This window comes from Mus pahari, chromosome 14, assembly GCF_900095145.1.
Source record: "Mus pahari chromosome 14, PAHARI_EIJ_v1.1, whole genome shotgun sequence".
Classification (NCBI taxonomy): domain Eukaryota; kingdom Metazoa; phylum Chordata; class Mammalia; order Rodentia; family Muridae; genus Mus; species Mus pahari.
Window position 1 is genome coordinate 51,883,280 of NC_034603.1, and position 13,227 is coordinate 51,896,506.

The window sequence follows — 13,227 nt, forward strand, 5'->3', positions numbered from 1 at the left end:
GAACTCACTTGGTAGACCAGGCTGGCCTCGAACCCAGAAATCCGCCTGCCTCTGCCTCCCGAGTGCTGGGATTAAAGGCCTGCGCCACCAGGCCCGGCTTGATACAATAGGTTTTAACAGAAGGTATCACATAGCCAAGTGTGTGGAACATGTTTGTAATCTGTGCAGTCAGAGGCGGGAAGATGCAGGTTGAAAACCAGTCTCTATTACATATCAAGTGTGAGTCCAATGTAGGCTTTGAGAGTGGGCAGAAAATGAACATGAGCTCTCACAGATGGTCTTAAATCATTATTGTCTATTGTAGGTCTTCGAGTGGATTGGCAAGAAAATGATTTTTCGAAACGTATCTTAAATGTTCCACAGGATCTGTATGAGAAAGGCTATGTGAAGGATGTAGATGATGGTCTGAAGGTAAGTTATTGACTCCAGGGTGGTCAGTTCTAGTTACAAATACAGGGATTTGAAGTCAGATTCATGATGTGCTAATAGGAGAGGTGTAAGGCCAGGATAAATATTTCTTAAGTATGGAGTGAGGAAGTGACTTTTAAACTTAAATAATTTACTTTAGAAGAGGATTGGTGACCTGCACAGCAGTTCTTGGGTGGTTAATTGGGTTTAAGGAGGTACTGATTCTTCCTCTCCACCAGCTATTAGTATGTGAGAGATGGCCAACACCATCCCTTTCCCCTTGTGAATTCCCTTGAGAAGCTAGGCAGGTAGATGTCAGAATGTCAGCTTTATTGTTATAGAGGTATTTGCAAAAAAAGAAAAAAAAAGGCTTATGTGTACAGCAACAGTGAAGTTTATAGGATGACTGGAGAGTTAGCTAACAAGGCTCCTCCCTCCCATCTGGTAACTGGCAGTGCTGAATAACCAGACTTCCCTCATAGAGAGAGCTCTTACCATTCTGCTTATTACATGGCTGAGAGCTCACAAAGAGCATGTGTTCTGTGTTGTGGGCTGCTTGTAGAAGAGATTGTGTAAGCATACCCTGTTTGTCCTTCCAAATTGGCCAGTCAAATAACTTTTCCCCTTGAGGAGGAGTGAAGGAGAGAGGCTGATAGTATTATAACTCTAATTATTATCCATCTCTGTAGAAATGTGCTTGTGCCACATTTCCCTGCTCATACATTTTTTAAAAGGTCTGCCTTACTGACTTCGGCAAGTTATCCTTTGTTCTTTTTTCTTTAAAAAAATTTTTTTTGTGGGGCTGGTGAGATGGCTCAGTGGGTAAGAGCACATGACTGCTCTTCCGAAGGTCCAGAGTTCAAATCCCAGGAACCACATGGTGGCTCATAACCATCCGTAACAAAATCTGAAGACAGCTACAGTGTACTTACATATAATAAGTAAATAAATAAATCTTAAAAAAAAATTTTTTTTTTGTATAGGTGTTTTGTCTGTATGTATATCTGCACATCAGGTGTGTGCATTGCCCATGAAAGCAGGGAGGGCATTGGACCCCCTGTAACTGGAGTAACAAATTCTCAGTCCTCTAGAAGAGTACCCAGTGCTCCTAACTGCTGAGCTGTCTCTCTAAGCTCCGACCCCCAACCCCTAAACCCTCTTTTGAAAGAGGTGAAGTATGTACACTCCACAGGACAGTGACCTGGGAAGAAGCTGGTGCTGTCTGTGTCTGGACCATTCTATCTCTCTGATCATTACATGATGCCAATTGATTTATCTTTCTGTTAAACTCGTTTATGTGAGTACAGGCAAGAATCGAAGAGAAGGGACTATAAGTGGACAATATACTGATATAAGTTAAAATTTAGATTTTCCTTTTCTTTTTTTCTTTTTTCTTTTTGGTTAGCTGTGGTGATACGTGCTTTGAATCTTAGTGCTTGGAAGACTGGGGCAGAAGGATCACTGGGGACTCAAGGCCAGCCTAAGCTACATAGTTAAAGGCCAGTGTGGGATAGAGAGCTGAAGATCTTTCTCAGAAAAAGGCTTTTCTCATCATACTTAAAAACTCTCCCTACAGTGCTGCAAAGTCTTAAAAGCCTGGAATATTTTCATAAAAGGATGATTTTAGTTATTTAAAATTTTTATTGACTCTCAATTTACTTTAATGTGGCTTCATTTGTTTCCCATGTCATTATATACAAAAGCTACCTTATTTCTTCTGTTAACTACATTGCCTAGCCATTCTAACAGTACCAATAACCTTTTAAAAAGACTTCATATAAATTGTCCATTCTGGCATAGCTTGAAACCACACATACATAAAAGTTGATAAGTCAGAACTTTCAAGTACTCAGAATTTTTTTTCCTGATTTTACTCTTTTATTGAAGATAAAATTAGCAAAATCTCAAAATATTATCAATTTAGCTTAAGAGTGAGCTATCTTAGCATATGAAGCTATGAAGAAGACACAGTGTCTAAACCAAGTAGAACCAGGGTCTGCCACAGCTAAGGGTCTCAGAGATGCATGGAGACAATTTTTGCTACAGGTGTATGTGTGTAGGTGCCCTGGGAGGCCAGAGGAGGGGGTTGAACCTTCTGGAGCTGGAGTTTCAGGCACTTGTGAGCTTCAGGGTCTCTCTACATAGCCCTGGCTGTCCTGGAACTCACTGTGTAGTCCAGGCTGGCCTCAAAGTCACAAAGATCTGTCTGCTTCTGCCTTTCAAGGACTGGGATCAAAGGTGTGTGCCACCCTGCCTGACTAGTAACTTTTTTTTCTTTCTTTTCTTTCCCTCCTTCCTTTCCTGTTTCTTCTTTTCTTTCTTTTTTTCCTTCCTCTTTTCTTTCTTGCTCCCTCCCTGACTGTTTGTTTTGTTTTCTTTTTGTAGCCCCAGTTTTCCTAGAACTCTCTATGTAGATCAGACTAGCCTTGAACTCAGAGATAACCTGCCTCTGCCTGTTGAGTGCTCGGATTAAAGGCATGTGCCATTATGCCTAGCTCTTTAGTGACTGTATTCTTTTTTTTTTTTTTTTTTGGTTTTTCGAGACAGGGTTTCTCTGTGTAGCCCTGGATGTCCTGGAACTCACTCTGTAGACCAGGCCTCGAACTCGGAGATCCACCTGCCTCTGCCTCCCAAGTGCTGGGATTAAAGGCGTGCGTCACCACGCCCGGTTTTATGACTGTATTCTTAAATGGAGAAAATATCAATTCTTTTCTTTACTAATATAACTGTATTTTTTTCTTCTTTTTTTCCTGAAGGCAGCTGAGGAAGTTGGATATCCAGTGATGATCAAGGCCTCAGAGGGAGGAGGAGGGAAAGGAATCAGAAAAGTTAACAATGCAGATGACTTCCCTAACCTCTTCAGACAGGTAGAGTACAAGTTGATTTTGCTTGTTTGAGCTGCCATGTATATATCAGAGATGAGTGATTTAATTTATACTGTACCTTAGATATATAGAAAATGTCGAGTTTTTATTTTTATGTGTATGTAATCTAAGCTTTGTCCATAGTCTTTACCTGATTATTCATAGGGATGGAGGGAATTAATGAAATATCTAATTTAATGTAATTCTATTTACTTATGTAATTCAAGCACTAGTTTTTCTTACGTAGAAGATAGCTCTTCTTTGCATGGTATATGCTGCGCAGAGTATCTAATGGCAAGAAGAGACATTGTTTTTACATGCCGTGTTTTGATATTCTGGGGAAGGGTGTGGGATGGTAGGATGGTCCTCATCAATTTGCCCATATGTTGGCCAGATGCCAAGCTCTCTGATAGGCTTTACCTTATGTCATGCAAAGGTGGCTAGAGTCCCTTGAGTTTCTACTGTGTCTTCTATCCTTTTGGCCCAGCAGCCAATACTCTAGTCTATGCTGTGTGGCCATCCCACCCTCGCACAGGAACCTTATGGTATGTGTGCCTCAGTACAGGTGCCTCAGCTTATCCTATGGTTTCTCTGCCTTAGCATCGCTTGCTGTGTCCATACTATAGGTGATGTAAAAGAGAGACAAAATTCTTCCTTGTTCTACCCTAAGAGTTACCTTCAAATGCTTGATTTTTTTTCTTTTCTTTTCTCTCTTCTATCAATACTCAGGAAAATGTGTCAGAAAAAAGAAAACTGGGCACAAGTCTTACCTTGTCATGTTACTAGCCCTCCTTGTCATACTTCACCCCACCCGTGTCCATGCCCCACTTACCTTTTATTCACTCTCTCCCTTTTAAGAGACGTCCAGTGGCAAATTGCTTGTTTAGTTATTAGGAGGTAAGAGGAAAAACTAAGATTCGATAAAGAAAATTAAAAAACTATTGTCTTACTACATTTTATTTCAAATGTCAGAAGTTTAATATTACCTGTCCTTTTCATTATGTTCCTTTTGTAAAGTTTAATTTTGTAGTTAAAGTAGTGTTTCATGGAGTTCTGAAAAAAAGTTTGCTCTCCTAATGTAAAGTCATTTTAATCAATGATAACAGATATTTCATAACTACATTTTAGTTTGGAATTAAGTATATGAAGACTCTAGAACACTAAGAATTTGTTTTATGTGAAAGTCCCTAATTTCTAATAATAGCCAGTTAAATCAGTCTTTCCATTTAAAAAAGCAACTAAAATTGCCGAGTCATGAAGCTGATTTCATTGATTAGGAGGTAGAATGTTTGCTTTGCATGCAGGATACCTTAGATTCAAGTCCTGGTACTGTATAAACCATTCATGGTGGTGAATATCTGTGTTCTCAGCAGTGATATATACACTAAGGCACTTGTGCGCACACACACACACACACACACACACACACACACACATGGTGTAAGCAGGAGAATCAGTTGAGATTAAGCATGTTCAAGGTGGTATCATCAGAGAGTAAGAGGATCAGAAGTTAAGGTCATTCTTCACTTAGTTATATATTGTATTGAACAGAAAAGGAAAACTAGGTTTCATTCATATATATATATATATATATATATATATATATATATGTATATATATTCTCTTTAAAGTCAGTTTTAAGAGGTGGGAAGCTTTTCAAGATAGTAAAAAATTATAAAAGAGTGGTTGGTGGTAGCACATGTCTTTAATCTCAGCACTCAGGAGGCAGAGGCAGGTAGATCTCTGTGAATTCAAGGCCAAGCCTACAGAATGAGTTCCAGGATAGCCAAAACTATACAGAGGAACCCATCTCAAGAAACCAACAACTAACAAAACAAACCAAAAAACCAAAACCAAGAATTATATAAGAGGAGAAAGAAATTCAGAGGTGAGCCTGGGAATTGAAGACTTTTTCTTTTTCCCACAAAGATATCTTCCAGTTCAAGTTAAAACAACCAGCTGGACATGGTAGCTCACAAACCTAACACCAGCACTCAGAAGTCTAAAGCAGGAGAATATTCATTTCAAGGGCAGCCTTGTCTACATAGTAAACCTGCTTCAAAAAACTATCCAAACACAAAAACCAGCCTCTTCCTTAAGAAGAAGGAAGGGGAAGGAAAAAAACAAAAACAAAAACAAACAAACAAACAAAACCAAACCACACACAAAAAAACAGAAAACAACAACAACAACAACAAAACCAAATCCTACAAAATAGCTAGAATTTTCATTTGTCTTATAAAACTAAGAAGACAAATTTAGACTTTAGTGATGGTTGCACACGTAGTTTTGGAGGCTCCAAGGACTCTTATATTTTATGTTGGGATCCTAAAGGACTGTACTATAGGAGGAAGAATGAACCAGAAGTAGACCAGCCCTCATAGGAACTAAAGCTCAGATTGAAAGCACGCGACTTGATTTAATTGCCAATGCTTTAGCCATCTGCATGCATAAAGCAAGTGCCCATCCTCTCCAGAGGAAGATTATATATAGAATTTCAAATTATTACTACTAATTTTTCATGTATATAAAGTACACGATTCAAAACCAGGAACAAGAGTCAGCAGAAGCAGATCCAAAGAGGAGTTAGACAGTAGAGCTATCAGACAAGGGCCTTCCAGTGTCTATGCTTAGTACATTTAAGAAAATTAAAGGCAACACTGAGAATTTTGGCAAAGAATTAGAAATCATAAAAAAGAAACATTCTAGAACTGAAAATACAGTAACTGAAATTAAGGCATCAGTATAAGAATTAAATAGCATGTTAGATAAAATCAAAGGATGCATCAATCTTTGGAAAATAGAAGAAAATTTAGACTCAAGCATAAAAAGAGACAAAAAGACCAAAAAAATTACAGAATAGAATAATTGATTAGTTTCAAAGATGGCCGTGAAAGCATCTGACTCTGTATGCCTTTTACTGGGCAGCTTACGATCGATCGTGTCTCTTATCATCAGGAAGAGACATCCTCTTTTTCACCCTTTATGTTCCAATTGTCCTTTCAATTTATTTTGACCAACGAAAGGAAACAGAAATTCTGAAGCTTACATTTCAAGTGGTTGTGTTGTTTATATATCTTGCCTAATTGGAATGAGCCCTCAACTGCCACTTGCAGAATACATTCTACCCTTCTAGAGAAAGGGAAACCAGCCGGGCATGGTGGCGCACGCCTTTAATCCCAGCACTTGGGAGGCAGAGGCAGGCGGATTTCTGAGTTCGAGGCCAGCCTGGTCTACAGAGTGAGTTCCAGGACAGCCAGGCCTACACAGAGAAACCCTGTCTCGAAAAACAAACAAACAAACAAACAAACAAACAAACAAAAAAAGGGAAACCATGAAGCAGAGAAGAATCCTTTTAGCCAAGGCCTCTGAATCCTACTGGGTGACTGTTGGCACCATATTTGAATATGCCAGTGACGTTTTATAGACAATCAAACCCTAGTTGAGTGCACAAGTGACAGATTTACCAGCTAAGTCTAGCTCCAATTACTGTCCCAAGTCACTAGGGTTTTTTTTCTGTATTGTTTTTAAGTTTACTAGCTAGAGCCGTAGGTCAGTAATAGAATGTTTGCCCAGCATACATTAGGCCCTGGATTTGATCCCTAGTACTGTCAGACAAATAAGCACAATAAAAGAACACTACTGTCAAAGCATGACTGAGACAGGAAATGATAGCAAAAGGTGTGATGCTACCATCATGAAACAGGTGACACTACTTTTAGAATAATTAGCTCATGGGCTAAATATGCTGAAAAGGGTATTAATAACATTGTAGGGATGATGAGCACACTGTTAATGGGGCTAGAAAGTAGTAGAGTGTTATTAATAGAATCTAAAAACAAGATTGCCCACGTTCTGTAATAGTGGAACAATTGGCAAAAACTATTATCTGAGATAACTTAAAAGATAATGAGGGCTGGCGAGATGGCTCAGTGGTTAAGAGCACTGACTGCTATTCCCGAAGGTCCTGAGTTCAAATCCCAGCAACCACATGGTGGCTCACAACCACTCATAATGAGATCTGACTCCCTCTTCTGGAGCGACTGAAGATTGCTACAGTGTACTTATGTATAATAACAAATAAATCTTTAAAAAAAAAATGATAATGAAGTTCAGAGCTGGAGAGATGACTTGGCTGTTCACAACATGTCCTACTCTTGTAGAGTCCCAGAGTTCAATTCCCAGCACTATGGTGAGTCACAACTGCCTATAATTCTAGCTCAGGGACACTGATATCTTTGTCTGGCCTCTAGGGGCACTTGGACTCTTGTGCACATACCATCACACAGACATATACTTAATTAAATAATAAAAATTTTAAAAACTTAAAAAGATAATATAATTCATGAAGTCATAAGTCTGACTAAGAAGATCTCAAAACAAAATATTGAAAGTATCTATTAATGCTGAGTATATTTATAAAAGGTGAGGCCTTGGGAGTATACCCCCGGTGGTAACATGCTTGTTTTAGCATGCATGAGGACCCAGATTATATTCCCAGCATCACATAAACCGTGCATGGTTATATATGCCTGTATTCTCAGCACTCAAGGAAGCAAAGGAGGATCGGGATTTCTAGGTCATCCTCAGATACATAATGAGTTTGAACACACAGCCTGGCTACTTGAGACATTGTATCAAAAGCAAAAGGGGCTGGAGAATGACTCTGAAGTTAAGAGCACTGACTGCTTTTCCAGAGGGCCTGGCTTTGATTCCCAGCACATGGAACTCACAGCCAGTCTCATGGGATCTGATCCCCCTATCTGCCCTTCTCAAACACCAGGCACACATGTGGTGCATAGACATAAATGCATGCAAATCATCCATACAAATAAAATCCCTAAAAAATTCAAAATAAATAAATAAATTTCTGCTCTTTGAGTAAGGGAAACCAACAACATATACCTTGTTTGGATTTGAAGGCTACTGAGAATCTCCACTCCTTTCCACTTGAAGAAGAATCTCCCTCACAGTTCTTCCTCCCAATCTCATCCTTACATGTTGGGCTTTGGGGCAGATAACCTGTCTCTTTAGTTCTTAGGATGAAGAACGTGTGACTGAGGAGCTGACCGAAGGGGACTCTTGTTTCTGGACATGAGTCATGAGAGCAGTGAAGGTCAAGCCGATGACCTGATTGGATGAGACTTTGGGGGTCTTGGGAGGGGGTGAGTCTAACTTGCATGTGGGAGGTATGTCAATTATTGTGGCCACAGGGTGGACTGTAGTACATTGTTTGCAGAGATGGCCACAATAACTCCTCCCATTCCTGTATGTACACCCCTTGCAATGTGACTTTACCTTTCTTCCCATGAAGGGGTGGCATATCTTTCCTCATTTTTTGAATTATTGCCATTTTTGTGGTTTGCTTAGACCACTGTTAGTTGGCCAAAGTGACATACACATATTGGAGCCTAGACTTCAAGAGGACATGCAGCTTTTGCCCTCATCCTCTAAGGACATTGTATTGAAGAAGCTTGGTCTGTACTGTGTACCATACTGAAAAGCCCATTGGAGGACGAGAGACCACATTCAACAGAAATGAGCACGTTCCATTGAGGCTGTCTACACTTACCAGACAACAGTTAGCACTACTCACCAGACTTGGGAAAGAGAGCACCTGAGCCACCAGGCGATATTCCCATGATTGCAAGAAGCAGAACTGTGCAGCTGAGCATCAAGAAAAGTGAAAGGTTAACATTTTCAGCGGGCCACAGAGTTTTGAAGTAGCTTATGTAGAAAGCAAACTGAAGTAGAAAAACTAGAGTATACGGACATGTGTGGTGATGGTTTCTAGCATTGTGCACTTTAAGACTCATAGATAAGGAAGAGAATGAAACAACAGTACTTGAAGAAATAATGGAGCAGAAGGCTGCATCTGAAGAGACAACGTCCAAGTTTTTTCAAACCAATGAAAGCTGCCAAGCACAAATAAAATCCTGTTGAACCTCAAGTGTGGTGAATACAAGAAACCACATCTAAGCTATTAATAAATCTGCTGCCTGCCTCCCCCAACATATGACACACACAGACATACACACACACACACACACACACACATAAGAAAAGAAGAAGATAGAGTTCCTTATATACAATCTGAAAGCTGTTGGAGCAAAAAGATTACTTGCAAAAGGCTAAGAAGATTAACAGTAAACAGGCATGGTGGCACACAGCTTCAATCCAGCACTGTGGACACAGATGCAGGTGTATCTCAGTGAGTTCTAGGCCAGCCAGGGCTACACAGTGAGATTCTGAAGGGGGAAAGTGGAGGAGCAACAGAAGGAGGAAGAGAAAGAAGAGGAAGAAGGAGAAGGAGGAAGAAGAGGAAGGAGAAGGAAAAAAGAGAAAGAGGAGGAGGAAGAAAAGAAGGGAGGAGGAGAAAGAAGGAAGAAGGATGATCAACAGTTGAAATCTCAGTGGACATTCTAGAAACCAGAAAACATTGAGATATCTTTGAAATACTGACAGAAGTTAATGGTAATTTAAGATTTTTGTGCCCATTAACAATGTTTCTCACAACTCAAGATGGAAGACTTTTGACTTCAGCAGCATCATATGTGATGTAATGTAAATTAGGAAAGGAACAGAGTCTACATGTGATTGTCTTGAGTAGATGGCAGTATTTTTGCCCTATTGTGGGATTTGTTTATGTGTGTGTTTTCAAGTATTTTGTTTGCCCTTTTAACATACTGGGTGCTTTATGTTTTCATATTCATTAATATGGGTGATATAACTAAGAATGAGGCACATTAAAGATAGACAAAGGCATGGACTATATTTCTTTTGTTCTGTATTCCCACTGTTAATGTAGTCCCTGACATTTTTAGACATCTGCTTATTGAAATGAAAACATTTTAATATAAAAAAAAATCCTTACTACTTAAAAATCTTGTTTCCTTTTCTAACACAGGTTCAAGCTGAAGTTCCTGGATCACCTATATTTGTAATGAGACTAGCAAAACAATCTCGTCATTTGGAGGTCCAGATTCTGGCAGATCAGTACGGCAATGCTATTTCTTTGTTTGGTCGTGACTGCTCTGTGCAGCGCAGGCATCAGAAGATCATTGAAGAAGCTCCCGCTGCTATTGCTACCCCAGCAGTATTTGAACACATGGAACAGGTGTGTCTATTAAATTCTTTCATTGTTTTCCTCCATAGACACATACTCAGCTCAAATACTATTATGGGAAATGAAGAAGTAGATAATGGATAAGATTTTTTTCTTTTCCTGTAGAAACCTCTTATGCTGTTGTTCTTCTAGGAAAATTGTCAAGAAACTTACCAAAGTCTAAATATATGTAATACTTTAAAAATAAACAAAGAGCCATGAGGTGGTGGTGCACATCTTTAATCCCCGCACTTGGAAGACAGGGGCAGGTGGGTCTCTCTGAATTTGAGGCCACTCTGGTCTACAGAGAAAGTTCTAGGATGGCCAGGGCTGCCATGGATCATCACAGTTGGGTATGGGGGTCCCTGGAATGAGGGTCCTTGAAGCTAGGTGGGTAAGGATTCAGTGGTGACAAACAGAAACAAACACAGAGGCAGTTTGAATCTGAGTGTATTCTGCAGCTCTCAAGTAGGGAATTTTATACATTAAAAAACCAAACATTACATCTCTTAGAAACTATATCCAGTGAGACAATCACAGATAACAACAAAAACCATTTGGCACAGTGAAGCACAAGAATCATCCAAGCATTACAACTCTGAAACTATGTATTCAGTGAATCACAAACAGAACAAGTAACATCATTATAAATCATCAAAATATAACAGTTCTAAAAGGATGTATTCAGTGGAGTCTGTCGTCCAAGGCTAGTAGCATATTTCCAGGAGCAGGCTAATAAATCTTTAACAGTCAGTGCTCTTAACTACTGAACTAACTTTTCAGCCCCATGGTCAATTATTATTTAACATCTAGTGCCTGATTTTTTTTTTTTTTATAATCTTCAATATATACATTTAAACTATTTTAATTCTTTCTAATTCAGGCTTTCTTTACCATATACTAAAATCCACCTCCGATGACACATGTGCAGCCATATGAAATTTTATTGTTGGGGAAGTTTTTATCATAATAGTTTTGTAAATGATTTAGAAAGTAAAGTGTTGGTTTCCCTGGGGATAAGGTCATGTTGGTGGCCCCATCTCTAGGGATGGTTTCTTACCCATTATTCTCACTTAAGATCTTGGCCTAGGCTACTAGGAGCATGTAAATAAGAAAAGGAATAAGAGAAAACAAAACAGATAGATTGCCATGAGAACTACGGCTCAAAATTTTGTCTCCGGTGAAGAGTTCCACACCCAGTTCCAGGAGGCCTCCCCATTTTGAGGTCAATTGCGTCAGTCTGTGGAACTTGTCACACAGATCCTACTGGAGGTGGTGTGGCACAGGGCTATACAGAGAAACCCTGTTCCAATAAAACTAATGGATGGAAAGAAAGAAAATTAACATGTTATTTTGAATAAGATAAATAAGAGAAACATGTTAAGATTTTAACAAAGTTCATGAAGAGCAGGTGGCTTGTAGTTTGTTGGATTGACTAACATCAAATATTCTTCCAGGTACAGTGACACGCTTAGGATTCCAGTCCTTGGGAGGCTGAGGTTGGAAGATGGAGAGTTCTAGGCTAGTCTGTGCTATATAGTGAGGCCTTGTCTAAAAAGAAGTTATCTTTAGCTGACTTATTCAAATTCATTATCTGCTTACAATGCCCTCTAGGTATCTGTGTGCTTATATGTTTCATACTTTGGAATAAAGAATTTCCTTTGTTTTGAAGTGTGCCTTGGCAATAGTTGTACTTAGGGAAGTAAATATACTTTTGTTTTTTTCTGGAAGAATGACTATTTTAGTTAGGGTTTTACTGCTGTGAACAGACACCATGACCAAGGCAAGTTTTATAAAGGACAACATTTAATTGGGGCTGACTTATACTATCATCAAGGTGGGAACATGGTGGCATCTAGGCAGGCATGGTGCAGCAGGAACTAAGAGTTTTACATCTTCATCTGAAGGCTGCTAGCAGAATACTGACTTCCAGGCAGCTAGGATGAGGGTCGTAAGCCCATACCCACAGTAACACACCTACTCCAACGAGGCCACACCTCCCAATACTGCCATTCCCTGGGCCAAGCATATACAAACCATCACAATGGCTTACTCTCCATATCATTAATGATTCAATTTCTGTCATTTTGAATCTTAAACAAATTAAACTATATTCTGTTTTAGAAATATTTTCTATTTCTTATTTTCACTCCTCACCTGCTATAATAGGAATTCCTCAAAAACAGTAGTTTAAGTGAGGTATAACTTTCTAATGATCTCTTTCATTCTAGTTCAGATATAGGCTTGTACCAGAGACCTTGATTTTATTGTTCTTTCCCCTCCTAAGTAGAGTTTAGCAAGCTATAGCTCATAAGCCAAATCCTGCTGATTTATTTTGTAAATAAAATTTTAGTGGACTACAACTATGCTGTTAACTTATATTCTATATTTGACCGTGTTATTGCAACAGTGAAATATCTGAGTAGCAATGACAGCGACTATAGCCCACGAAGTTGAAAATAATTACTATTTGGTCAGTCACCAAAAAGGTTTGCTAACCTTTGACCTTGTGTGGTATCAGAAATTTGATTACGAAGCATCCTGCAAGATTATGTTCCATTTTAGCCAGGGTGGATGGGTTTTTAGAAGTCAGGCAAATAATTACATGGTATATAAGTCACATAGACACTTCTCACATTCCTCTACACACAATTTCATCAAAACTCAGAACAACACTTGTTAGGAGTTAGAGTCACTAGTTGGATGGTCATGTGCCAGCTGAAATTTGAGAAATTATTCCCTCGAAAGATGAAGAAAGCCGGGCGTGGTGGCACACGCCTTTAATCCCAGCACTTGGGAGGCAGAGGCAGGCGGATTTCTGAGTTCGAGGCCAGCCTGGTCTACAGAGTG

At 39.3% G+C, this 13,227-nt stretch overlaps 1 protein-coding gene across 9 annotated transcripts in view; it reads left to right on the forward strand.

The window, feature by feature from the left end:
* Window positions 1-13,227, forward strand: part of Acaca (acetyl-CoA carboxylase alpha) — a 271,090-nt gene that overhangs the window by 97,990 nt on the left and 159,873 nt on the right. For all 9 annotated transcript variants that reach the window (XM_021211498.1, XM_029546021.1, XM_029546020.1 and 6 more), the window contains 3 exons: window positions 305-411; window positions 3,165-3,275; window positions 10,180-10,389. In XM_021211498.1, the coding sequence (XP_021067157.1) occupies window positions 305-411; window positions 3,165-3,275; window positions 10,180-10,389 (428 nt within the window). The remainder of the gene's footprint in view (window positions 1-304; window positions 412-3,164; window positions 3,276-10,179; window positions 10,390-13,227) is intronic.